The sequence below is a fragment of the Talaromyces amestolkiae genome (assembly GCF_001896365.1).
Source record: "Talaromyces amestolkiae strain CIB chromosome Unknown scaffold1.1, whole genome shotgun sequence".
Classification (NCBI taxonomy): domain Eukaryota; kingdom Fungi; phylum Ascomycota; class Eurotiomycetes; order Eurotiales; family Trichocomaceae; genus Talaromyces; species Talaromyces amestolkiae.
In genome coordinates, this window is record NW_024468037.1 from 2,429,251 (window position 1) to 2,455,857 (window position 26,607).

The window sequence follows — 26,607 nt, forward strand, 5'->3', positions numbered from 1 at the left end:
ATAAGCTTGCCTGGAGAGATTGTTTGGCGATACGTCACGTTGAGTGGGCCTCGGCTCATCTTGAGAGTTTGACGTTAGATCAATCTTGCCGCTCGACGGCCGAGCTTCCGTCCACTACACGCTCTATCTAACTCAAATAGGAATCATCTCGTGCTTCACAATTATCGTCCACTTTCATGTCAAGTTTAAAGTTGTCACGCAATCAAGCATGCAATTACTTTTTGCTTCAAGCCATATCCCATGGCCAGGCCCCTTGTATGCTAAACCTATGCTATATACACATATTGTAACTGTCAGGAAACATGAAGATACAATCGAAGAGAAAAAGAAAAATGGGTTGATAGAGAAGCCGAAACACGGGACTATCATTCTGTTGATGACAAGCTTTTGAAAGTAACAATCCAACAACGCCAGGATATCCGTAAGTCGCAGAAAAGAGGCGGTAAAAATGATCAAACGCATATGACAGGATGGAGACGAGCATGAACATTCCGTGAATCTAGTGAAACTAGTTCAGCATCTGTGTGACGCCACGCTTCTTCATCAATGCTTTTCGCTCCTTATTTTTGGCTACACGTAGAACATTAGCATAAATGTGCGGAGGCTCAATGCGGGCTAAAAACTCACCTTCGTCATATACAAGGAATTCGTGGAGGGCGCTGCCAGCAGGAACCATAGGAAGGACAGGAACCTTCTTGTCAGTAAAAACTTCCAAAAGAGCAGGGCCCTCGCTCTCAATGAGCCACTTCAACTTCTCTTCAACTTCTTCGGGTTTGCTACATCGCTGAGCCTGAACACCCATGGCTTCCGAGAGCTTTACGAAGTCAGGGTTCTGCTGATGTGTGTGGGCGTAACGATCTTCGTAGAAGAGGTTTTGCCATTGCGTAACCATGCCTTGTTCTTCGTTATTGAGCACAAGGACTTTGACACCGATGTTGAACTGGGCAGCAGTCGACAATTCGGTCAAGGTCATGTTGAAAGAAGCATCACCATCGATATCGATGACAAGGGCCTCAGGGCGAGCAACCTTAGCACCAATAGCGGCAGGCAATCCGAATCCCATGGTACCCAACCCTCCAGATGTGATCATAGTGCGAGGATGACGCCATCGGAAGTGCTGAGCAGCCCACATTTGATGTTGACCAACACCGGTTGTGATAACGGTGCGGTCCTTCATGTGAGCCGTCAAGTCACTAAGCTTTTGAATAAGAGCCTGAGGTTTGATAGGGCCGTCCGTAGTCTGTTCTTCGTAGAGAGTCAATGGGAAACGTTTCTTCCAGTCATTGATCTGAGCGAACCACTCTGGTCTTTCAGGAACAGCCTTCACTTTGGGAATAAGCAGGGCCAAATTGTCAGCACAATCACCCTCGACGGCCTCGGTAGCCTCAACAACCTTGTTAATGTTCTTTGGCATGACCTCGAAGTGAACGATTCCACCACGGCCTTCCAAGGCAGCGGCTTTGGCTTGAGGGGCAAATCGAGCAACGTTTAGGGTGACACGATCATCGAAACGGGCTCCCAGCGCAATGATCAAATCGGCCTCCTGCATGGCCATATTGGCGTAGGCTGATCCATGCATACCGAGCATGTGAAGAGACTTCGGATCAAGCTCGTCGAAGCCTCCCAAACCTTGAAGAGTGGTGGTTACAGGAATGGAGGTCTTATCGGTAAACTCTTTGAGAAGCTTGGGGCCATCGGGACGAGCCAATAAGCCTTGACCAACATACAGGACAGGCTTCTGTGCGACGCCAATGAGATCGGCTACACGGTCGAGGGTGTTTTCGAGGTTATGACGTCCAAGAGCGCGAGCTGCTTCGCTGGCAGTAGTCGGGTAGAATGGCAAGGTGCTGTTCATAGGAATGGATTTGCGGAGGATACCGGCAGTGATGTCTTTGGGAAGATCGACCAAGACGGGACCGGGGCGACCGCTAGTCGCGATCTCGAAAGCTTCTTTGATGCGTCGGGGGAGTTCGGCCACACTTTTCACCAAGACGTTCCACTTGGTGCAAGGGCGAGAGATACCGACCACGTCGGCCTCTTGGAAAGCGTCGGTACCAATAGCGGAAGTTGGCACCTGACCGCAGAAAACGACCATGGGAGTTCCATCGGACAATGCATCTTGCATTGGGGTAATCACGTTGGTGGCGCCGGGGCCGGAAGTGACCAGGACCACACCAGGCTTTCCAGATGCACGGGCATAACCTTCGGCCATATGGCCGGCACCCTGTTCATGGCGAGGTAGAATGAAGTCAAAGTGTTTGGAGTTGTAGATGGCATCGAAGACAGGTAGAATTGCACCACCGGGGTAGCCAACTAGACATCGCAATTAGATGAAAGGATCTTGGTAGTCTGTTGATGTCTTGTTCAAAGTATGACTCACAGATATGCTTAACATCTAGTCTCAACATCATCTCATGGAAGATTTCGCCACCACTGAGTCCGACGAATCTATTGAAATAAAAAGCACATCGATTAGCAAATATCCCCAATTAGCCGTATTCTTCAAGGCCTAGCGTACGAGTCATCGAGTTCAGGTAGTTTTCGGTTCTCCAGAGGAGACACATTTCGAGTCTCTTGGTTGAAGGCAGGACTGGGCACGGGACGAGCCTCTCTGTATATACCAAGTATTGTCAGCTGCCAATTTCAATTCCCAACTCTAAGAAACCCCGAAAATTCGATACAGAGAAGAAACATACGACGATGCAGTGGCCGTACTCTGTCCTCGTTTGAAAGTACGGTGGGGCGAAACGGCGCCAGCGACCAGAGTAGTGGAAAAATGCCTGCGATTCGAGACGAGCTGTCTCTGTGAGGGCAAGGTGCGTAAGGCACTCCTTGACGAACGGATAGGCATCATCTTGTCGACAATAGACGATGTCCTGGCGACGTCGAAAATTGAGTTGGGGGAAGGATAATTCAGCAGGGGGTGTTCAGAAGGAAGGAAGAAGAAGTTCGTTGGAGGTAGGCCAGACCGACAATCCAGCGCCATCCATTTTTTGTTTGCTCTCTCTGGGGAGCCGAATAAGAGTCACAGATTCTTGCAGCGCACTAGTCTACTTTGGGTGCCAGTTTCCACCATCTTCACTAATTGGCGCTCCATGATTGGTTTACTGGGCTCCCCGCAGTGGATTTGAGAGCTCACTGGCAGCTGTGATTGGAGGACGGCATCCGATTATCGGCCGTATGACTCGGCTGCGGACCTGAAGCACTTGTGACAGTCAGATTGCATGAGATGGGCAAATCGTTTGCTCTAAGGGGTATGAACAGACCAGTTGCCCCAAGGAGTATGACAACTAACTACGAGGCGAGCATGGAGTACGAGGTTGCCAGCCAATCTTTGTTGTTACATGCTCGTGCAGAGAGCAAGTAACTACCCGAAATACCGAACAAACCACGGATAATAGGTCTGATTGTTTACGGATATAAGCATCAATGTCCGTCAGGCCACTTTACAGCATCTTCAATCTTTAATCGCCGAGCATGACGATGCCTGAGATACCAGGTCAAGGTAATAGTAGTAATGTGCGTGCGCTGTGCGGTTTCGGCGCTGGATGGCGAGGCGGGGAGCATGAAGACTAGCCCTATTCCAGTTAGTCCACGATCAATTGAAATTCTGTGGAAGCCTCAGGGTTCAGGCAACTTCAGGCCTCAGCAGTGTAAGGCAGATGCTCAAGCTTCCTTTATAGGAACGTCATCACAGGTTAGTCGTATACTATCGATAGTGTGTATGCTATATGAGGCACAGGCACAGCAACTCAGATCTTCCAAGCAAACATTCCTTCCTGATGATTGCTCCAGTTGGTCGTTGCATTCGTCCTACGGTCGACATCAATGCAGGCAATGGTCTCGGCCTGTTCACACAGTCAGCTTAAGTATTCAAAATTTCTCATTGATCCCTAGATCTCGGGATTTCCGGTCAATCTATACCGAAGGGTTTACCGGGCATAGTCTGGTCCTTTATTAGCCGTGTGGACGGATAGATTTTTAGCATTTGCATGGCGGGGTGTTACAGTGGGGATGCCCTAATCAAAATTCATGTTGTATCATGCTCATGGCGAAGGAGCATGAGGTCACGGGTGTTCAAAGGTTGGCGCCTTCCACCTTTTCTTCCATCGCATCTTCGAACTTCATCCCTCTCATATCCCTTGCTAAGCTGAATCAATACCTTCTATACTCTATCTATATCAGGAGCGTTTAAGCACGCGATAAACTATAAAGCAGGGAGCTCCTTTCCTCCACTTCCGCAACAATGGCCCCGCAGCAACTCCTTGTTCCTCAGACCGAAAACATCGCAGACGTCTACGCAACAGACGATATCTCGGCGCAGTCGGTGGCCCCTGAGATAAAAGCTCGCTGGCAGAATCTCGTCAAACAATTCACCGAAACCTATGGCAAGAAGCCCGATTTCGTTGCACGCAGTCCTGGCCGTGTAAACATCATTGGCGAGCACATCGACTACAACCTGTATGATGTCCTGCCCACAGCTGTCAGCGTCGATGTAATCATTGCCGTCAAGGTCGTCCCGACAGAGGGATCCGAAGCTACCGTCAAGATCTCCAATGTCAATTCTCAAAAGTTCCCCTCCCGCGAGTTCGGTGTCCCCTTTGACAAAGACGTCGTGATTGACCCTAAGAAACATGAGTGGATCAACTATTTCAAAGCAGGTCTGGTCGGAGCATTGAAGTTCCTCCGCAAGGACAACCCAGCTGTGCAGCCGGCTTCCCTCGAGATTCACCTAGACGGCAATGTGCCCCCTGGTGGTGGCATTTCCAGCAGTGCTGCATTCGTGTGCGCCAGTGCCTTGGCTGTTATCAAGGCCAATGGCCATGATGTGTCCAAGGAGGACCTTTTGGACCTGGCTGTCGTGTCCGAACGCGCCGTGGGCGTTTACTCCGGAGGGTTTGTTTCAATCACTTCTCCTTTTTTATGTAGTACATCTAATCATTGGCAGAATGGACCAGGCTGCTTCCATCTTCTCCCTACGCGGATTCCTCCTTTACACGAAATTCTTCCCCAAATTCTCCGTTGAGCACGTCCCTATCCCAGTTGCGGACGAGGAAATCGTATTCCTAGTTGCCCAAAGCTTCGTTACCTCTAACAAGGCCGAAACCGGTCCTCGTCATTACAACCTTCGTGTCGCCGAATGCACATTAGCTGCTGTTGCGCTTGCTAAACAACACGGAATCGTTTTAGAAAAGGACAACAGTTCATTGGGCTATAGTTTGAGAAATTTTCACGAAGAGCTCATGCGCAAGCAAGGCCGTCTTCAGGACCCATTGGAGTACCAGATTGACTCCGTCATTCAGACCACAACAGAAACATTCACCCAAGAAGAAGGCTATACCCGCGAAGAGATCGCCAAACTCCTTGATATTACAGTACCCGAGCTCGAATCCCGATTCCTTTCCTCCTTCCCCGTCGAAGCAGAACGATTCAAGCTTCGTCAGCGTGCCCTGCACTGCTTCAAGGAGGCACGCCGTGTATTAGATTTCAAGGCTTGTCTGTCTCAAGCCGATAAGCTAGACACCAAACGCATTCATTATCTCGGTCAGTTGTTAAACGAGACCCAGGACTCGTGCCGGGATGATTACGAATGCAGTTGCCCCGAAGTCGATCAGATTTGTGAGATTGCTCGTCGCGCTGGTACTTGGGGGAGCAGACTCACTGGCGCCGGGTGGGGTGGCTGCACGGTGCATATGCTACCCAAGTCCAAGGTTGATGCTGTTAGCAAGGCATTGCACGAGGAGTACTATTCCAAGCTCTCTGGTGTTACTCAGGAGCAGTTGGCCCAAGCTATTGTTATCAGCAAGCCATCTAACGGAGCTTTCGTGTAAGCCATTCCTTTCTTATCTACCTTTTGAGGTTATCATTTCTGACTTGAATTTAGGGTTCATGGTGCTGCTTTGGAAGCTTGAAAGGTTTAGGACATAGTCTACTAATCAGGGTGGATCAATGTGTGTTGCATATAGATCTGATATGATGATGATACCGGCATAGACTGGGCAAATGCAAGTTCCATCGTCTATGTAACACCGTCAGATCTCGGAGTCTGTTCTTATACACCGTTCTGACCAGTGCGCGGCAGTTGAACCGATATTTGCTTTGCCTCCATCTTTAGCAAGTAATGGGCTTGTAGCGAAAGACGAAAGGAAGCAAAAAGCCATCCAGTCTTTGTCATTGTAAAACGCGAGCCGGACGCCAGTGGGGTTGTATGAAAGCTCGCTTCCTCGTTCTTGTGCGTCATGCTGCTTTGTTCGCCGGATTTTTCTCCATCGGCATAAAAATATATCGAGTATACAAACCTTAAGTGAATGCCTATTTCAAGACTTCTTCTTAAAGAAGTCACTCATCTTCTTCATCCCCGAAGTATTAACCTTCTTCAAATCCCTCACAGCCCTCGACTCGGCCACTTTCGCCTTCTTCTCTTCCTCCTTCCTACGTTTCGCCTCCGCACGCTCAGAATCACCGTCTTCATCTTCAAAGCCGCGCTTGCGAGTGAAATCTCCGCCCATTGCGCGCGACGCAAATGCCTCTGCGCGAAGAGCGGCTAGTTCCTTCAATCGGTCATCGAGAGGGCTAAAGTCGAAGGGGCTTTCGGGCGACTTGAGGATTTCGTCGATTCTGGTGGATAGATTTTGTGGTAGGTAGGATTGTTTCATAAAGGCGAGGGCGATGCGCAGACGAAGTAGTCGCGCGACGCTTTCGGAGGATGATGATATTTCTTCCACGGTATAAGTTTGGGTAGCTGGTGTCGAGATTCCGGACTGTTGTTCAGAAAATGTAGCAGACATGGTCGTGGTGGATGTAGATTGTGTCTCGACGACTTCCAAGTCTTGGCTATCCTCGTTTTCGACGACAGTAGCAGTGGCAGTTACTGTATCTTCGCGCTTGACGCTCATCAGAGGAGGTGCAAGAGCCTTGTGAATAAAAGTTTGTTCTAGACTTGCGGGAAGTCCTTGGGCGATCATTCGGTCTGCCTTTGCGATGAGCTCGTTGAGAAGCTTTCTCTCGCTAAATCTGTACAATTTCTCGTCCGCGGCTTCCATCGTATCACAAATTGCTTGCATGCGTCTCTCAAGTGTTGAACGGAACGAATTATCATAAAGAACATGTCGTAGGTGTGCGGAAAGCTCGTCCTGCGAGTCCAAAATATCATCCAGAGGTTGAAACATGTTCGACGTCGAAGTCTTGTCGGCTGGCGCTATGACCGATAACATGAAGAACAAGACATCAATTGGTGTTGCAATCAAGAGTTCTGCCTTTTTCGCAATGTAGCCTTTCGTTTCTGGCTCGCCATCGTCCTTGTTCGGCGTGAAGAGGATGCTCCTCGGAGTGAAGTGTGTTGATGCGACGGCCGTGAACTCGTACAAGCCAGCACCTTGTGGGTCGAAGTAATATCGATTGAGGACTCCAGAACTAGGGTTCGGAAGAGAAAGAAATCTGGCTGCATCACTCCTCTTTGAAGGTAGAATGAATGTTCTGTTGGGCACGTCGACTGATTGGGGAGTATTTCTTTTTGAACTTGAGGAGCTCTTGGTTTCCTCCGAAGGGCCTTCGGTCGCAGGTTTTGATCGCGTACTTGGCATCCTGGATAAATCTATTCACCAAGGTCAAGGTTAGTATTTCGAGCAATCGAAATTGTCCTTATGTCAAAAGTGGTGGACTTAATGATTATTGTCTGGAGTGGCCGTAATTAGTCGGTCCCGGGCGGACGCGACACGCGCCGATACGCGTCAAATTGCAAGCAAGGATGAAGGAGCGCAGAATGGAAGGCTCACAGCCGCACCTATCAGCGCTCGTGCTACTTCCATAGCTCTTTCTGACTTGTCACAGCATCTCTGCTACGTTTAGGGGCCGATGCAAATGACTCGGAATATTTGAGAGCAGAACAGAACAGCAAACAATAATCTCTCGTTTTCACTACAAATTTCGGAAATGGTGGGGTTGGCTCACTACATGCATGTCATTTCAATGCGATGAAAGTTACGGTGTCGATCAATTGGAGGTGCTCAAACAGCGTGTGCTTGCGTCTAGGAGGATAAGAAGACAGTATGTCGAAAAGCGATTGGACTCATCTTGTCACGGCTAACGATGCTCTTCAGTGGTCGATCCGGCATCATGGCCTCCCAAATCACCGAGGGAGGCCCTACTCGCTTCTCCCGGCGGCCGCAAGAGATATATTGAACTACGAAGAGAACGAGAAACAAACGAGCAGACTTCCCCCTTGAAGCGGTCACGTACAACGCCGAACCTCTTTTCTCGGAAGCTCGCCCAACATGAAAACAGCAATGAAGATGTCGGTGTTGGCGACGGCGACGACATGGAAGAGGACGAGGAAACCCTACGGCTACAGTTGGCGGCTATTGAAGCTAAATTGAAATTGAAGAAATTACAATCCGCCAGATTGAACGCGGCAAGCCCACGCAAAGATGACACGTCTTTGCAGGGGAGTTTTACGTCGTCGTCTTCTTCGGGACAGCCCGCGAGCCGAATGCGAGCAATGAGAGAGCGACTGGCAACTTCGGAGCAAGCAGATGACGTTCAGGTTCCATTGTCTCCTTCCAAGAGAACGATGTCCCAAGATCCGATGTCTCCCCGTCGAGCACTTATCAACTTCAAAAAGGCGAGCGAGGTATCGCTTAAACGACCATCTGGTGCAAGACCCGGAACCGCTCAGTCGAAGGCTTCGAGCATTCGTCCTGGAACCTCTCGGTCTTTCAACAACCAAGACAGTCCGCCGGATATCTGGTCAGCCGCTGCGGATGACTTGAAAAAACCCAAATCCTTCAGCGAGAGAATTGCAGAGACCAGGAACGCCGACAGAGCCAAACAGCAGCGCACCGAGCAGATACAACGCAGTCGCAACTCAGCTTTTCAAGTCGATAATAAAGAAATTGAAAAATACAAGGAAGAGGCTGCTTCAAGACCGAAACCAGCGAGCCCTGATAAGCGGCCAGCGGAGACTTTTAGTCGCGAGCAGGTCCTTCAATCGTATGGCAACCCTCAAGTGCGAATCAAAAAGTCTACGACAGCCCCGAGCCTTCTAGCCTCACCACCCATAACTTCACGACACCTCAATCCTGTGTCAATTGGAAATGCCAGTCAAAGTTCATCCAAGGAACCGGATATTTCCAAGTTAGAACCACTCTCTGGTCTCAACCTCTCAAACCGCATTCTACCCCAGTCATTCCTTAGCCGCACACTTGAGAATAAGACGGTCCTTCGAATTCCTCAGCTTTTGAAATCAGTCAAGGCTCCTGAGTTTGAATTGCCCGAGACCATAGATGGAGACTATGTCGTCTTTGGAATCGTCGCTTCCAGATCTGATCCAAAGCAGCACAAGGAGCCCAAGAACTCAACGAAAGAAAAGGATATGTACGATGATGGTCTGAACAATACAGAAAAGTACATGGTTATCACCCTCACGGACCTCAACTGGACTATTGATCTTTTCCTGTTCGATACCGCATTCCCACGTTACTACAGACTTTCGGAGGGCACGCTGATAGCTATACTAAACCCAGCAATTCTTCCTCCACCCCCTGGCAAAATTGACACCAACCGCTTCAGTCTCTGTCTTTCATCTTCGGATGATACTGTTCTGGAAATCGGCTCCGCTCAAGATATCGGTTACTGCAAGGCTGAGCGTAAAGACGGAAAGATTTGTCGATCATGGATTGACTCACGTAAGAGTGAGTTCTGTGACTTTCACGTCGACGTGCAAATTCGGCGAACACAGGCATCAAGGGCCGGCGTGAATGGTGGCACGGGCCTGTTTGCTCCTGGCGGCCGCAATGCATCACGTATAGCCGAATTTAGTGCCTCCAAAGGTCAGCGTGGTGGTCGTCGAGGGCTCAAACCCGAAGGTAGTAGATACGATTGGGCGACTCAGTCAACATACTTTGTCGCACCTGCGCCCAAATCTGCATCCTCCCAAGGTGCATCTATGCATCCTCGCTATGGCATGGGAAGAGGTGCCTCGGCGGCAGCTCTCATTGATGGAATCGACGATAACCCATTCACAGACCAAGTTCGTGGCAATGCGAACAAGGAAGAACGTACACGCCGTCGGCTTGTAGAACAGCAACGCGAGCGTGATATTGCACAGAAATTAAGCTCTAGGGGTGGCAGTACCGGATCGGAATATCTCCGTGCTGGGCTCGAGCAAGCGGCATCAAAAGCTTCAACAACCAGATTAGGAACATCATCAAATCCTGGACTGTCTACGCCAGGTTCTCAGGCTCCAACGGCCAGCATTTTTAAGTTCCGCAAAGCAGATGAAGTCAATCTCGGTCCCATGAAAAAGCGAGCACGAGCACAATCAGATGATAAAGTTTCGAACAGCGGCGTACCGGCATCGGTCAAAAAGACGCGGTTCATTACTGCAAAGGGAATTCGAGAAGCTGGCAGGGATAGTTTGGGGGCGTCTACGGGTAGTGAAGCGCACAAAAGCGCGCCGCATATGACTATGAATAATGATGATGACGATGATGATGAGTTGGAAATTATCTGAATGATAATAGAGGGTTTGGTATTGTTAGTTCTATTCACATGCATACGTACATCTCTGTTGGGAGATAGTAGTCAGGCGTTTATCAAGAAAAGAATCATGCATCAGATTAGATGATCGGGTCTGGTGTTGTCTGGTACTCTCACGCTCTCTGATGACTGAATAAAGTTCATTCGGGTATTCCCTCTTTCAACCACTTTTAATACATGTAATTCTATAATCTAGTAACCATCTCTTTGCTTGTTTCCTTCTATACCCTTACCCTTGGCGATATCCAGTTGCTGCGCCATTGCTTGAGCCAAAACGCCAACATCAGTAATAATCGACACCATGTCAAATCCTTGCTGAGCACGCTTTTGAGCATCGGCACCGTCGACACCTGAGAACCCCGATGTGAGCAGAGGTTATTTTCAAGGGAAGGAACCAACACCTACAGAAGATAGCGGCCTTCTTTCCGGCGGCCTTTGCAGCCTGGAGGGTACGCTGGATCATAGCTTCGTGCTCCTCTCCCCCACGGACAACACCAGTCTGCTTAGCAAGATCGAAGGGTCCTACAACCTGATTAGCAGCCGTTATTTTTTGGGTTGTGGACAGTCTACTCACCAATAAAAAGCACATCAAGACCATCAACCTTGGCAATCTCCTCTACATTTTCAACACCAGCCCTCGACTCAATCTGTACAACGACCGTCAAGGCCTTATCCGCACCCTCGTCATAATTTGTTCCTCGAGGGAGAGAGTGAGCGGCAAACATAGGTCCGTATCCACGGCTACCGGTAGGGGGGTATTTGCACCATTTTACGACTTTGGCGGCGTCTTCCTACATATCCACAAAAACCAGGGTCAGAAATACATGCTTGATGTATCAAAAGGGGGGGGGGGGGGGGGGGGAAAACGCAACGCCGGAGGGGCAAANGGGGGGGGGGGGGGGGGGGGGGGGGGTGTCAAAACGCACAGCTGAGTGGCACATAGGGGTCATGATTCCGTGAGCGCCGGAGTCGAGGGCACGCTTGATCATCCATTCTTCTGCCCAGGGGACACGGATAATAGGGCTGGCGCCTTCGGAACCTATGGCATTATTGAGCTGCATCAATTAGCATTTATACATGGATAAGTAGGCGGGAAACGTATATCTACCTCGTAGTAGTCCTTGTCTGAAATCAAACCGTGCTCGGCATCAACCAAAACCCAGCTGAAGCCGCCATCTGGTGAGCCAACTGTGGAACGGAGGATGGTCTTGACGACACCTGCGCCAGGGAGACTGGTTCATTCATCGGTTAGTTTTCAATATGTCAGAGCATTGAAGTGATGCAAATAACTCGCACCAGCGAAGAGCACCGCGGACTTACGTGAGCCAGAAACCATATGCTGTCGAGGGACTTCCCAGAGTGTCGCGGATTGCTGTAGTGAAAGACATTTTGATTATTGGCGGGGKAGTTATTTGCGATGCGATCTATATACTGCAGTCTATAACGATGCGGGGAGAGTGATGATGACGAGATATTTCAAATATAGACTCTCGGAGCTCTCACCAACACACGATTGGAAGGAATTGAAGATAGAAAGGGAGAGAAAAGAAGAAGAATTACAATTGCCTGGGAAGAATTAATGCGTTGCCTCGCTCGGGGTTCTGGCCGAGCCGTTGAGTAGTCGACTTATCCGAGCCCCAAAAAGGCGTTTTTCCGAGCAGCCAAACTCTCTCTGCGCTCGGGATAGTTTATACCGATACCCCGCAATATTCTCCATAAAAACACAAAACAAAATGAGTTTATGCTGTCTATAACTATGTCCATGTCTATTCAAATCATCTGTCGCCACCTTCATATGCCAAATTCTGTCGCGATGCATTCAGCATCTCGAGATCTTCCTGCATCTTCTCGTAATTCTTCCCCCCTCCAGTAATAACCTGACTAGGATGAAACACGTTGAAAATCAAACTGCAAATGACCATCAACGAGGAGTCGAATGCATACAAGTACGCTTCGTGCTCCTGTAAAATACCCTGCGCTCCCTGCACGTACTCGATAACTCGGTACACGGAACGGATCATGATCAGCGCATTCACGGCGTACATGATCGTCATGTACCGCGACCAGGGAACAGTGACCACCATGGATGCTTCGGTAGGTGAGGCGAGCATGCGACGGTGGAAAACAACCGAGATGATGATGAAGAACCCGAAGAATATCAGCTGGACAAGGAGACCGACGATGATGATATGATTCCCGAGGTTGATGGTATTCTGGGCTTTGGCGTTGGCCATCATACCACCTCCTATACAGTTTTTTAGTCAGAACGAGCGGGAGAGATTCATGATACTCATATGATGAAATGGAACAACTAACCTCCGCTCTGGATAAGAAAAGACAACACATCGCCAGTTACAAAAATCTTTGTCATCCACGACGGCCGGATGAGAGATCGAGAAGCGCCATTGAGAAGGAGAATAATACGTCCGAGAATCATATATATCGAAGCCGCAAAGAGGGAAGGAGCCAGCAAAAGTAACAACGTCTGTATGATGTATGGCCCCAGCGTCCAATTTGGCGTTTGCGTTGCGCTGCTATATCGTGCTGCATATCCAATCGTTTCGACTGACGGTGTTCGGTCTTAGTAAAAACTCCAGGTTACGAGAAAGCAGACAACTTACAAAGTCCTCCGATGACGAAGGGTATAAAGTACCATGACCGCTTCCGAATCATCTGAAACATATGAAGGAGAGTCGTGATGGCGAAGATGATCGCAAAGGCGACAGCAGCGCCTTTGGATGGGTCATAATCGTAAAGTTTGTAAGCCCCCGACATATTGACCGGTGAGATTGGAATTAAAATGAGATTCAAAGATCAGATCGACAACGGAGTACCCAGATGAATATGATAACCAAATAAATAGCCCTAAATATTGATGAAATGAGCCTTAAGAGAATGAGAAGAGTCTAAACTAGTGTGATGAAGCTTGAAAGAGTATAGGGAACAATGGACGATGAGAAAATAGCTGTCATATATATAAACAATCTCAAAAGAGCCTGGCCAGGCTCAATAGAAGTGGACTGCTCCGTCAATTGATCGTATTGGGGCTAGATACATGTTACGTAGTCTAATATCTCCATTTCAGATCCAATCAACGAAGTATCCGAAGTGTCAACCTTTAGCGTCTCCTCGCCCGTTGCTTAAACGCCCTGTAAATTCCTATCTCGTGTATGACAATGTCTCATTTTCTACTCGAATTCGTATTAAATTCCTTAAGATAGCGATTAGATCCGCCTTAGCCCCAAAAGGGGGTGGGAGATTTTGATAATGGGGCTCGGTTTCGGTCCGCATTGGCTCGCGTAAGTTATAGTTATTTTTGCTGCCTGATCGATCGGACTAATCTTTTGGGCTTTTTTTTTTCATATGCGCTGTGGTGGAGTTTGTAGACCCTGTCAGAGAGTCGTTGTGGGAATCTTCATGCCATTTTTGAGGTAAAGAACGCATATTGAATGACTCGAAACAGTAGAGTATACTCAGGCACGGTGCATAATGCTTAAACACATTTTTTTACTCGCCATACGAATTCAGACATGAAGCAATCGGAGCGCTTGATAGTTGGTACTTATTAGGCCGGATGGGTCATGGGTGGCTGAGCAGACTGACTAGGGGAGTAGCTTGCTTACTGCTTACTCCATATATAATTCCTGATTGACTTTTTGGCCAGCTCCAGATCAGATTGTCTTTTTATTTAGCGATAGATGTAACTGGTATTAGCCGATAGGTACGTAGACCGATTGCTTCCTCGTTGAACAATTGGCATTGGCATGCAGTTTAGGGAAGCTGTTGTACTTCCTAAAGAAGAAAGCATTAGAACATAATTTTGTGACTCCACGATACAATCTAACCAGATGCAGGTAAGAACCGTGCTTTCCCCTTAAGCTAGTCCTATTCTGGAATCTCGGAACGAGTACGATCGTTACGTTGAGCTTAATTTAAGTTGTTTCGTATGTAGGCAATCATGATACGTACTCGTAGGTTATTACCGTATTACCATGTTACATAAGGCTCCCCGTATTGCTGTATTTGGACCTAGCATATGTGATTGTAAACACACTACATATAGGAACGGTTAGATCAGCGTGGCTATACAGTTATCCGTCAACCAATATGAAATATAGATGCCTGGGAAGTATGCACCAAGAAAATCTCAATCCATGACACAATGAGTCCATTAGAACGGAGTACATCTTCTGCTCTCAGCTTGCTCAGCCACCATGCATACCAAATTTCTAAGCGTCCAGCGAGTAGTAAAGCCGATCGAACTTGCGCAAAATTTCATTTCGCTCCGCATCGGACAATTGCATTCTCTGTGTCTGACGGTAGCCGTCTATCAGCCAGGCATTCACTACGTCCCTACGACTTTTCGATCGCACAGCGGCCTCGATCCTCTTCGCAATTCCATGGAAAGAATAAGCAACTAGTCCCATGCCGGCTGTATAAATCAAATACGAAATCAGTCGCCGCGAACAGAAAGCGAAGAGAGGATACATACCTGAAGGCACTTTTGTGGCAAGTTCGACTGTACCTTTAGCAAGCCCTTTTGTTGCACCCAAAGCCCCCTTCTCCCCGGCCCCTTTGACCGGTTGCGTGGTCATACTAGCAAAGCTATCCGTCATGCCATCCACGAAATTTCTACCTCCTATCAACGCACCTGATTTCTAGCCTCGCACCTCGCTATAGTCTTTGGGCTTATCGCCATACAGTCTCGGCACTTGGCGAAAGCCCTTTGCAGCTGCATGCAGAATATCAACAACTACCCCTTTGAAATATATACCGGTCAATTTGCCAAATCCTTTCAATGTTGTCCCGGCTATATTGCCGGCGGTTACCAGAGGGCTCTTTCCCCGGTCACTATCTTGTTGTCTCAAGGACAAAATGCAAGGCAGCACAGACGCTCCATATCGTGCTGAATCAGTAGGACCAACGTCATCTGATGGTTTGGTGGGACGACTTTTGACAAATTCTCTTATAAGAGTTTGTAGCATTTTGCCGGTTGATTTAGGCATATCTGAACCAGTCTTTGTGGTAGCAGACAATATATCCGTCAAAGTATCCCAACGTCGGTTTTCGATCATACTAGCCATCACGGTTTGTTTCTTCTGAACTTCGCCATCACGGAGGCTCTTCATTTGTGGAACAAGATCTGGGTATATCACCATGTATGACATCAGTTCCGCCGGGTCTCCTCCAATGGAGAAAAATTCCAGACCTAAGTTCTGAACAAAATCGGCAAAGTCACTGTGGGTCGCAATGCGAATACCCAGATTTCTGTAAAGCATCTCCCAAAGCGACGAACGGCTGCACATCCCCACAACTGCCTAGAACTGCATTGACGATGTTCAATGAAGGGATGATATCTGGCACAACATTGTCTTCAGTGTACTCGGGAGGTGGATTATGAACATTGCTGTGAGTCGGTCATTTTGGACAAAGTTTGCGCAGTTTTTAAATTCGAGGTTTATATTCACATCTCCACCGGCTACAAGTGATTATCATCTCATTTTCTTCGATGAGCAATGGACAAAGTATCAATCATTTTGCACGTAGCCTGATCCAGCGGCCAGGTTATCCTCGATTTAAGGCGAATAGGGCGGGGGAGAAGGAGCCGAGCTTTGCGCGAATTCCTGTTCGGGTTCCATTCCAAATGTGAAATCAATCTCGAAGGTCATCCAAGAAGTGATGGAAGAGGAAATATTGAAAAATGAATCCTAATGAGCTCTGAAAAAAGGAAGGTTACTCATGGAAGAAGAAAACTCTGTCTCGACCAAGCCCATTGAGTCGGAAAAGCCTAATAATTGGAAAGTTCCATGACTTAATGTTCTTGTCTCAAAGATGTACTGAAGTCAAAACGCTGAGCCGAAGTCAGTGTCTCAGTGGGGCTAGTAATTTATGCGGATCTGCGGGTCCGGGAAGTTACATACCGAGAAATCCCTGGTATTTTTCGTACTCGTACTCTATTTCTCAAAATGGAAACGCCAATTGAGTTTACCAATCAGCTGCGTTGTGCCTCAGGCATGACATGCCTAGGCGGTGGAAGCAAGTGTGAGTCTTGCCGTTCCGGACTCAGCCATGATAACATCGATTGAATATACTAAGTTAGTAGATTTCTTACTTGCATCGCCTGCCAGACCAAGGCTACAGCATTTCCTGGATAATATCACGTGACAGCATGAACTGCGAACAGCTGCGAGTCCGACTGAGATTTCGGTGATTTCCAACCGACTGACCATGCAGACTCGTCGAAGTCATAACAAATCACGTCGAGGATGCCTGGAATGTAAACGCAGGCGGGKGAAGGKACCCTCTCTATGAATTTCAACCTTTCTACTATGTGGCTAATTTCTACAAGTGTGACGAAACTCGCCCACAGTGTTCGAACTGTACGAGACGCCATCTGGCATGTGACTATGGGACGCCATCGCTAGTCTGGAAAGACTGGAAAGAAGAGAAGACATCGCCCCATAGTGATCACCAAACTCCTCCTCAGGGTCAAAACGATGACATCTTTGTCACATTGGAACGATGGACGGGATCGCAGGGTGCTGATGCCATGCCTGCCATGGAAGTCAATGTGGTTGATCTGGAGTTGATGATGCACTGGTGTAACTCGGCCCATAGGGTGCTGGCTCGGAATGAGGCCACGACGTGGATCTGGCGACAACTGGTTCCCCAAGAAGCGTTCTCTCATCGTTTCTTGTTGTGGGGGATTCTGTCTGTATCCGCGCTGCATCTCTCGTGCTTCAAGGCAGAAGGGCATCAATCGATATATATCAAAAAAGCCGCATTCCATCAGAGTAGAGCCTTGACCCTGTTTAGAGAAACATTACAGTCAGTCGGTTCATGGAACGGTAAGGCTGTATTCGCTTTCTCTTCCCTGGTTGCGATCTATGCGTTTGGGTCCTTATATAATCAGGAAATGTCCGACCCTATCCAAGACATCTACCAGATACTCGTCCTAATACGTGGGACTAATCAAATTGTCGCCCGTGTTCGCCAAACTCTAGTGGAAAGTGATTTCGCGCCGCTGTTGCAGGTAGACGAGTATCACAACGACATTCCGGCTGATACGAAAACAGCAATTGCCAGACTACATGCGCTGAACGATTTGCTTCAAGAAGAACCAGAAAGCCACGCAGCATACCGAGACGCGATTGATGACCTCGAAGAAATGTTTGTCCTTTTCTATGGCGGTGTGAACTCCATGACGCCAAGTGGAAAATGGGCCATCAAACTATCGCCGTTGTATTTGGATTATTTGCAGGAGCGTCGAGCCTTTGCTCTGGTAGTCTTAGCTCACTACTGTGTAGTGCTTCATTGTTTACGGCAGCATTGGTGTATCACTCCGTGGGCAACGCGGGTGTCCAAAGCTATATGGAATGTGTTGGACGGCCAGGGGCGAGAATCGATCCAATGGGCTATGGATCAGATATTCGAGCAATCTGGATCTGCATAGAAAGCTGTCATCTATGCTCATGCTTTTGGGTTGCTAGGCCATCAAGGTATCAGAACTGGTCCGTTAGAAACACAATTTGACAACAAAAGTTGATGCCTGGAGGTTGTGAGTATTTTTAAGGAATTACTTACCTCGTATTCGTTTTACTTTACTGTTTTGGGCCTACGCCCACGCGGCCACTAAGTGGGTCCAGCTTACTATAAGTTTGGAACGATAACATTAGGGTTTCCATAGGGAGGCAAGTCATAAACAACTAGATTTTCAACAATCAAGTATAAGTACGACTACATTTCCTCATAGTCATGTCGTTCTTTTTCAGACTGTTCAAGCTACTGGCAACTTTGAGATCTGCTTGCATTCATCTATCATGGCTTGGGKACTTTACTACTATACTCCCTCTACCGCTGCTGCGGGCATCTTCATTGCCCTGTTTGGCCTCAGCACTGTTTATCACTTCTACCAGTTGATGCGGACTCGGACGTGGTTTATGATTCCTTTCTTAATCGGCGGTATCCGTAAGTTCTTTCACCATTCTGTGGGCCATTGCTTCACGATGTCTAACTTCTTATGACATAGTTGAAACCGTGGGTTATATCGGCCGTATACTCTCCGCAAGCCAAGCGCCCAACTATTCAACAGGTTCATATGCAATGCAGAGCGCTTTGATCTTGATTGCACCCGCCTTCTTCGCGGCGAGTATCTACATGGAGCTCGGACGATTGATACAAATGCTCCGCGCGGAGAACAACTCTGTGGTTCCCGTGCGTTGGTTGACCAGGACTTTTGTTGCTGGCGATGTGCTTTCATTTTTGATGCAAGCTGCCGGTATGTTGACAAACTTCTTGTGGGCATATTTATCATCTAATTGTATTCGCTCTGTATAGGTGCTGGCCTCATGGTAACGAGCTCTTCCAACCCCTCGACTGGAGAACACGTCATCCTCGGCGGTCTATTCGTGCAAATCATCTTCTTCGGCTTCTTCATGATCACCACATTGATATTCCAAATTCGCATCAACAAGAACCCTACACCCGCTACAACTGGGCTGGAGAGTCTCTGGCGCAAACATTTGTTCGCCCTGTACGTTACAAGCACACTCATTATGATTCGATCCGTCATTCGTGTCGTCGAATATATCCAAGGATATGATGGATATCTTTTGTCTCATGAAATTTTCCTCTATGTTCTCGATGCGCTTCTGATGTTTGTCGTGATGGCGTTTTTCCATTTTATCCACCCTAGCGAAATCAATTGCCAAATTGGTCGGGGTGAGAGATTCTTCCAAAAAGGGTTTGAGGTACGCAAGATTGAGTCTATCTCCACATGGGAGTTGGAGAATCCCACTACAGCCACGAACACCGTAGCTGTTTGATGATGACTAATGAGACATATCTCAGTGTGCTTGTTTTTCTCATTTACCAGTCTATTTGATTTCTTTGTTCTTCCTGTTTGTTTGTTTGTTTGTTGTGATGTTATCTAAAGATCACTGTGCTTATTCGAAGCGCCAGTCTTGTCTGGATCATGATAGAATGAAATATAAAATTTGGATTTCACGACCATGTATTTACACTAGCATATATCTAGTTATGATGCCTCCATACGTTCAAATGTTTACTATTCTACATTCGCTTTTAAAATATCTTCAAAGTACCACGTATCGTATTACGGTACTACCTAGTAAAGTATTACAGTTAGTCATCTTTTGGAGATCTCCAGGCTATAAATTAGTGAAAAAATCTAAATTTTCGGTCCCGCTCGTACTCGTATGTCCTTGCCCATTTGGGAATATAACCGTAGACATTTTCGCATCTATCTCCTGATGCTTTGACAATAACACGTTCCGTGGACCTACGGGGAAACTATGGAGCTACGACACTTCGTCACTTCTAGCCTTCTATTAAAAAAAAAGTTTTAGAGCGCCTTTTGTGACATCCATGGCTTACCGTTCTCCCCCTGATTTACAGTGATACAAATGTATCCCAGTGATATTTCTGGAGAAAAAGCAAGGAAAGGAAAGGAAAAGAAAATTATAATTGTAAGCGGGGAAGTCAAATAATAAGTCTACACTTGTTACATACATATAGGTATCCGTTAGAGGGATTACCCATACGTAGGGTTTGAGACGGAAAGCCCTAACACTAACGAGCTCCAGATCACTTCAGGTTGACCTGAGTGTCACCAAGTATTTAATTACAATCTCCATTGTACAAATCTTCGGATAAAGTTATTTTTTAGATTTTTCTAAAGTCTCCGTGCAATTTACACAGCACAAGATATGCAGACTTGGTATTGATCTCGAATTTGACCTGCTCTCCAGTCCATGGTAAGAAATACGCGCGAAGGTCTGAAGAAGGCGCACAATGGTGTACTCCATCTGCAAATGAGCGAAATACCGACAGAGACATTTTCGTGGGTCCGTACTGAAGTGTATGAATTCTCCCTCTGGGGAAGTCCACTCCTTCCATCGACCTGGTTGCCAACTATCTGCGTCAATACCGACAGAGGTCGGCAGTCGATGCATTCCAAAAATGGACGCGACTATAAGGAGGAGCCTTAATGAGATGAACTTCTCCTGAAAAGGACTGTAGTGGCGCGACACATAAAAACAACATGACCCTTTTTCACCATCTCCACCTCTTCAGGGAAGACTTGTATTGTGCAACACCTCTCGAAATTGAAGCAAACTATAAGCCATCAGTCCAGTCGGAACTGTATCATCATTGGAAACTCAACTTACTGGATGGAGTGAAGCGTATGGTCTCCTGGATGAATATGTTCAGAAAAGGCAATCTTTCTAACGAGGCTAGATCAGGAGCTTTCTCGAAGCCCGGGCTTTGAGAATTAATTTTAGCTCGAGTCAGCTATCATAATTAGACCTCTATCTGTATTTGGCGAAGTGGTTTTTTATATTTCTGATCGTAGTCTGGTGTATACTTGGGGATGTAGTTGAAGTTGATAGATGGTTCAAGATAATCCTATGACAGTTAGTTCCTAGAGGCTATGAGTACACATGATTTAGTGATGGATAGGGAGTCTCTAACCTTCTTTGGAAGAAGTAACGCTAGCAAAAAGTCTCGCGTCGACTGGAGAGAACAAAAATGAGCTCCCAGATCTGAATAGATCGTTGGATCCTAGCATCATTGTGTTGTCTGTTCCTTACCGGTAAGTTGTTTGCAGCGCCGCCTTTTTCATGGCCTGGCGAATTTGTTCGTTCACTTTTGGAGGTAATGTGTATGAGAAGTAGAAAGAAAGAAAGAGAGGAAGAAAGAAGGGGGTAGCTATTGTAGTCAACCGCCAAATCATTGTAGCTACTATTTCAACACACTGTGCATCGGATTCAAGAAGTCCATCTGGGTAACGATCTACATCTTCAATAAGGATCCAAAGCTCTAAAGCTAGTCACTCGAACTGAGGCCCTTGTTAACCCTTCGAAAGAGTGTCATGAGGCTAAGATCAAGTATTACGCTCTCTTGCCCTCCTTGACTGTCATGCATTCATGCGACCATTTTATAGGTGTTACCGGAGAAGCTCTGGACCCCAACGTCTCCAAAACTTTCTTGCGTACGCTCATCGAAATACCTTCACCCATATCATGTTTACACGAACAAGCAGAGTAGAAAGAAGATACGTAGGACCAGGTAACAAGATACGCATCGATGTTACGTATTATGGCCTGGTACGTTACGCAGTACGGTATTGAGATTCATGGTAGTGGAGCCGATCTAAAATCTAACTCCACATTATCAATCGTTGACCTTACCTCCTCAGGAAATTAGCCGAGAGGGTCAGCCTAGTGTACATACCCCAGATAGATTATAATGTCACGAATACTTCAGTAGTTTGTCTATCCACGTAGTGATTGTGGACATATATCCTTTTACAGGGTTTCTCTAGGCTTGTCCACTGTCTACTTGGTTTAATCTCTACATATTTAGATCTGAGTCAACTGTATTTCAATTCAATTGACCTAGGTGTATTCCCGCTGATTGCAATGAACTCAATCCATGTCTGAATCGGTGCATATCGACACCATCATAAAAATGTAAAAAACAGAATAGTGGCCCAGCAAAGATGAAGCGCAATTCAAACGCCTTGCCATGACATTAGAACATACAGGTAAAGGGGGAATTTGACAGAGTAGGCCGTTTGAGATGAAAAGAGAGAAAGATAAAAACAAAGACAATCACTCGAAAAAACCTGATAACCGTGAATGTGAGAAAAGGTATCTTTGACTTCGGTACCACTAAAATAACTCCATGAAACTCCCGCTGCGAGCCAATCCTGAGAGATGGGCCTTATGATGGAATCGTCAAATTATGCTCGAAACAGAAGATGTCCATTGGGGACAAACACCCCTCAATGAGCTCTGGTCCGCTTGGCGGCCGGGGCAGGCGATCCAGTGAATGGGTCGGCTTCACGCTTCTTCGACACAGACACATCGGCAGGCTGGGTCTTCTTGCGAGCCCAGACACTAAAAGGACTGCTGCGTTTGTCACTCTTCTTCGTGTCTGCAACAGCAGGATGAACAGGCTCTGTTTTGTCGTCACTGTGCAAACCAGTAGTCCGAGTGCGTAGCGAACGTTTGGGTGTCGTCTCGAGATCTCCTTCAGAATGCACAATGTCTGTGCTTTCAACGGAGTCGACAGGGTCTTCAATATCGGTAGTAGCCTCTTCGTTCTCATCGACAGAGCCAGACTGCTGGGTTTCCGAAATTGGTGCAAAGAGACGGCGGCCTTTGATGGCTGAGCGGGTCAAACGCGGGACATCGAGATTAACACTACTGTCAAGCAAGTCTGGGCGAACGGCGAAGAAGCCCAATTCGTCTTCTTCGTTCTGTTCATCCTCAGAATCACTGCGTTGATAGTCGAACTTGCGAAAAACTTTCTTGCCACGGCTGATAAGATTGTTAGCATGACTATAGTGACTTGTGGGAATTTCAAAACTTACAAGGTGTAAAGCATCCCATCAGTCCGCTTGACAGCTTCTTTAGGATCAACTTCTGGTGCTACACGACGAGAGCTGACACGCTGACGCTTAGCCTTGGGAGTCTCGCTATCAGAAGACATCTTGGGTTCTGTTTTGCTCAAGAATGGGTTGTCGTGGCTCTTGTTTACCACAGGGATACGATCGCGACTGTCTGTGAAGATTTCGATTGAGCTGTTGTTGCCTGTGGAATCTTCGTTGAAACTGTCCAGAGAAAATCCACTGGCTTTCTTTGTGCTTTTCGTGTGGCGCGAAGATGAAGCATTGACAGGAAAGAGAGAACGTGCTGCGGCACCAAGATTGCCTATCGACTTCTGATGGCGAGGGGTCTTTGCAGGGGTAGGCAAAAGAAGCGAATGTCCTGGAAGGATTGCCGACCGGGAAAACCGATTTGCTGAGACTCCTGCGCCGTCTGAAAGATCCGAAGCTTCCAGATCCAAGGTCTCGCTGAGTAGTGACGCTTTTCCATGCACTGGCTTCTTGCGGGGAGAAAGCGTGCTGGGAGGTGACAAAGMGTCGATTTCGTTGCGACGCGCGGATTTTTTAGGACTTGGTGGAGGGGGAGTTGTGTGCGACTCGCTAGACCGTTGCCCTGCTAGTCGAGCAGATTGTCTTGTGGGATATGGTTCGAAGCTGTCGTAGCCAGCGCCATGTCTGGGTGCCCGTGGCTCGCGTAGCTCACGAAAGTCTGAAGGCGGAGGAGTGGTCGCCATTGCGATCACTTAATTTGAGAGCTTGAGAATAATCAGGTAACGATATCTGTTGGTAGCATGCACAAAGTTTGTTAAGTCTGACAGTGAAATGTAAACAAGGGATTGTTGATTATCCCTAAAGCGCGAGCACACAGTCGCGAAAATGAAGGAGTTGACAAGAGCACTTGGGATCGAGGGTAGCCAAGTTGAACAAGACACGCCAGAAACAAATTATCGAGGGGATGATACGTCTTCCAATTGTTGCAGTGCCAAAAGACAGAAAGAATGATGGGTAAGAGAGGAGGAGATGGTGATGTTGATATGGAGAAAGACTGGGATGAAGTGTGGAATGCTTGGTTGTTGGCAGATGGACCTCCAGCCACTCGCTTTAATTCGGGGGGCTGACACGGCCGCCGCTAGCCTGTTTGGGCTCCGTACCACGCCTGGTCGAGCGAACAATGAAGAAGAACAAAGAGATATCAGTACTTATGGCTTGTTGTGGAGGCTGCAACAGTGCTGACGTATTGCTGTTTGTTGGTCATTTCTTCAATAATCTAAACTTTCTTGCGTAGATTGACTGAATGAGGAGTGTTTACTATGTACATAGAAATCGATACTTACGCTGATTGGCCGATTGCTGCCCGCCGACGATGCAGCCAATCTGCCCCGCCGATTCGGTTTTTCAATGTTTACCCCGACAACACATCAATAACGCGTTGTACATCGTTTCATAGTGACTTCTGATATCACCCTACACAATTACTGCGAAACTTGCAATACAGGTGTAACCGGCAGTAATGGCTACTCCGAACGCGACCGAGGAGATGGAGAGACTGCAGCTATCGGACGAAGACACAGAAGAGCTATGGAACTCGCCCTCACAGCGACGCGCGAGACAAGTGCCCCAAAGAACGCCGGCATCGGGAGATCGATTACAAAATCAAGATATCGAACCCTCACTCGACCAGGAAGAGGCTCGGGAGCTTGCACTCCGAAGTGAGTTGCAAACTGTGAGGAACGTGAATTTAGCCATTGAGGGAGTACTGGAGAGCCTGGAACGAGCGAGAGGAAATATGGAGGTTTGTGACTATCGTACAACACCCTGATTTCGGGATTAGCTGACACATAAGCAGACCGTATCACGTACAGTGGACTCGGCATCAACGCTCCTCAACACATGGACCCGAATCCTAGCACAGACAGAGCACAACCAAAGACTCCTCCTCAATCCCCAATGGCAAGGCGCCTCTCATGATATCGCCGAAATGGAAAGCGAAGCGGTAGCTAAACAACAAGCTGTCGAGCGCAGAGAGCGAGAACTACAAGAACGCCGGGAAGCGGCAGCACGAAAAGCGGAACAAGAAGAGAAGGCGCGAGCAGCTGCAACAACGGCGACAGGGCGAGGTCGAGGCACAACGAGAGCAAGGGTGGTACGTGGAGGATTGGGGAGGACGCCGAGTGTGTCTGCTTCTAAGAGTAGTTCTTCTACTAGTACATCGAGAACAGCTCGACCAGCTTCGGCGGCATCAACGCGACGTCCAGTCAGCGGGATTGCCCGTGGTTCCAATGCTGCCACTCGTGGGCGTGGTAAGCCTTAGACTATATACTCACAAACAATTGATACCCAGCCGTAGCTTGTTGCTACATCTATGCACAATTATGGTAGACTTCGCGTTCCTGAAGGCTGAGAGTAAATAAAGCGCGGAGAAAGTTGACCAATGATATATTCCGGACGCGTGGAAGTGGGGCATGTATACTAAGCTCCCCTATCTGTCTTTGATTGATCTTATCGGCCAGGCAGCTCAGAATGCGACATCGCTTCTTCTGAAGCTGAGTACGAGCGAGATTTACTTAATCAATAGCAACAGCGCATCGTCAACCATCATCATGAATTTCGCGCCCTACCAGGACGAATCCCCCGAAGTCGAAAGAGCTCTTTCACCTCCACCACCATTCTCAACGGACCCAACCAATCGCACCAGGTCACCCTCCCAGAATCAATACAACAATAATAATAGACAACAGCAGCAGCAGCAGCAAAGATCGACTCCACCTCCATATCAAGCATCGCCCACTTCACACTTCTACAACCCATCAAACGGCGGATACGGATATCAAGAATCTACAGCAGCATCGGCGTCATGGACAGATCCCGAAAGCCAACAGCAGAATAGCAACGGATACGGAGGCGCACGAGCAGACCTTGATGCGTTCGAGACGAGCCTCCCGCTAAGGGTTGATTATGAGGCCATGCTGGCGTATTTGTTATTGCCGCCGGCAGGAGGGGTGTTTTTGTTGTTGTTTGAGCATAAAAGTGATTATGTTCGGTATGCTGATCAGACCTTTGGGAAGGGAGGTGGGTATAACTGGCTAACTTTTTGAGAAATAGATTCCATGCGTGGCAGTCGAGCATGCTGTTTAGTGCTATATTTGTTCGTCTACCCCTTCCTACTAGCTATTTGTCCGAAACTCTTGACTAACTTTGACAGGTTCTACATCTCATATTCTCCTGGTCGAGCATAATCTCCTGGCTGATGTTCATTGGTGATATCGTGCTAATCGCCTTTTTGAGTCTACACGCCTACCAAGATGGTGCGTACATGCCTACACAATCATTAATTCGATGGAGCATCAAACTGACAAGCTGTATAGTTTATTCCCTCGATCATTACGAGGTACCGATCTTCGGCCGACTTGCGAACTCCTTCGTTGATGATGAGTGAGGCTGGTTCTGTCTGATGATCGACTTTACCGAATTTTCGTTTTCTATGTCGCTGTCTTTGTACTGTACAATTGTCGATGTTGAGGAGTCTTGAGCGTTGAATGCGCACTGTAGTTTGATCTTTCTATCTTGTATATATTCTAATGGTATGTTGGCATATCTCACTATACCATATACATACCTGAAGTATGCCTCGATGGCATCCATGGAGAGCTAGGTAT

The 26,607-nt window shown here is 47.6% G+C and overlaps 9 protein-coding genes across 9 annotated transcripts; 4 read left to right on the forward strand and 5 right to left on the reverse strand.

The window, feature by feature from the left end:
- Window positions 1-508: 508 nt before the first annotated feature.
- Window positions 509-2,854, reverse strand: BHQ10_000804 (uncharacterized protein; the record flags this gene model as incomplete). The annotated part of the gene is made up of 5 exons (XM_040880802.1): window positions 509-570; window positions 628-2,313; window positions 2,381-2,448; window positions 2,519-2,611; window positions 2,697-2,854. 5 exons carry the CDS (start codon window positions 2,852-2,854, stop codon window positions 509-511), a joined length of 2,067 nt encoding a protein of 688 aa, XP_040729309.1.
- Window positions 2,855-4,246: 1,392 nt separating this feature from the next.
- BHQ10_000805 (uncharacterized protein) lies at window positions 4,247-5,912 on the forward strand (the record flags this gene model as incomplete). Its single annotated transcript, XM_040880813.1, has 3 exons — window positions 4,247-4,896; window positions 4,949-5,827; window positions 5,885-5,912. The coding sequence occupies 3 exons, from the start codon at window positions 4,247-4,249 to the stop codon at window positions 5,910-5,912; spliced, it is 1,557 nt and encodes a 518-aa protein (XP_040729310.1).
- Window positions 5,913-6,317: 405 nt separating this feature from the next.
- On the reverse strand, window positions 6,318-7,583 carry BHQ10_000806 (uncharacterized protein; the record flags this gene model as incomplete). Its single annotated transcript, XM_040880824.1, has 1 exon — window positions 6,318-7,583. The coding sequence occupies one exon, from the start codon at window positions 7,581-7,583 to the stop codon at window positions 6,318-6,320; it is 1,266 nt and encodes a 421-aa protein (XP_040729311.1).
- A 374-nt stretch (window positions 7,584-7,957) lies between these two features.
- On the forward strand, window positions 7,958-10,510 carry BHQ10_000807 (uncharacterized protein; the record flags this gene model as incomplete). The annotated part of the gene is made up of 2 exons (XM_040880835.1): window positions 7,958-7,979; window positions 8,100-10,510. The coding sequence occupies 2 exons, from the start codon at window positions 7,958-7,960 to the stop codon at window positions 10,508-10,510; spliced, it is 2,433 nt and encodes an 810-aa protein (XP_040729312.1).
- Window positions 10,511-10,728: 218 nt separating this feature from the next.
- BHQ10_000808 (uncharacterized protein) lies at window positions 10,729-11,924 on the reverse strand (the record flags this gene model as incomplete). The annotated part of the gene is made up of 6 exons (XM_040880846.1): window positions 10,729-10,886; window positions 10,942-11,058; window positions 11,111-11,327; window positions 11,463-11,591; window positions 11,645-11,768; window positions 11,857-11,924. The coding sequence occupies 6 exons, from the start codon at window positions 11,922-11,924 to the stop codon at window positions 10,729-10,731; spliced, it is 813 nt and encodes a 270-aa protein (XP_040729313.1).
- A 387-nt stretch (window positions 11,925-12,311) lies between these two features.
- On the reverse strand, window positions 12,312-13,311 carry BHQ10_000809 (uncharacterized protein; the record flags this gene model as incomplete). The annotated part of the gene is made up of 3 exons (XM_040880857.1): window positions 12,312-12,781; window positions 12,853-13,101; window positions 13,158-13,311. The coding sequence occupies 3 exons, from the start codon at window positions 13,309-13,311 to the stop codon at window positions 12,312-12,314; spliced, it is 873 nt and encodes a 290-aa protein (XP_040729314.1).
- A 3,191-nt stretch (window positions 13,312-16,502) lies between these two features.
- BHQ10_000810 (uncharacterized protein) lies at window positions 16,503-19,361 on the forward strand (the record flags this gene model as incomplete). Its single annotated transcript, XM_040880869.1, has 5 exons — window positions 16,503-16,578; window positions 16,962-17,778; window positions 18,290-18,504; window positions 18,566-18,814; window positions 18,874-19,361. 5 exons carry the CDS (start codon window positions 16,503-16,505, stop codon window positions 19,359-19,361), a joined length of 1,845 nt encoding a protein of 614 aa, XP_040729315.1.
- Window positions 19,362-22,345: 2,984 nt separating this feature from the next.
- On the reverse strand, window positions 22,346-23,685 carry BHQ10_000811 (uncharacterized protein; the record flags this gene model as incomplete). Its single annotated transcript, XM_040880880.1, has 2 exons — window positions 22,346-22,883; window positions 22,937-23,685. The coding sequence occupies 2 exons, from the start codon at window positions 23,683-23,685 to the stop codon at window positions 22,346-22,348; spliced, it is 1,287 nt and encodes a 428-aa protein (XP_040729316.1).
- Window positions 23,686-24,461: 776 nt separating this feature from the next.
- BHQ10_000812 (uncharacterized protein) lies at window positions 24,462-26,387 on the forward strand (the record flags this gene model as incomplete). Its single annotated transcript, XM_040880890.1, has 7 exons — window positions 24,462-24,743; window positions 24,798-25,094; window positions 25,157-25,251; window positions 25,533-25,991; window positions 26,054-26,096; window positions 26,154-26,256; window positions 26,317-26,387. The coding sequence occupies 7 exons, from the start codon at window positions 24,462-24,464 to the stop codon at window positions 26,385-26,387; spliced, it is 1,350 nt and encodes a 449-aa protein (XP_040729317.1).
- Window positions 26,388-26,607: the final 220 nt, after the last annotated feature.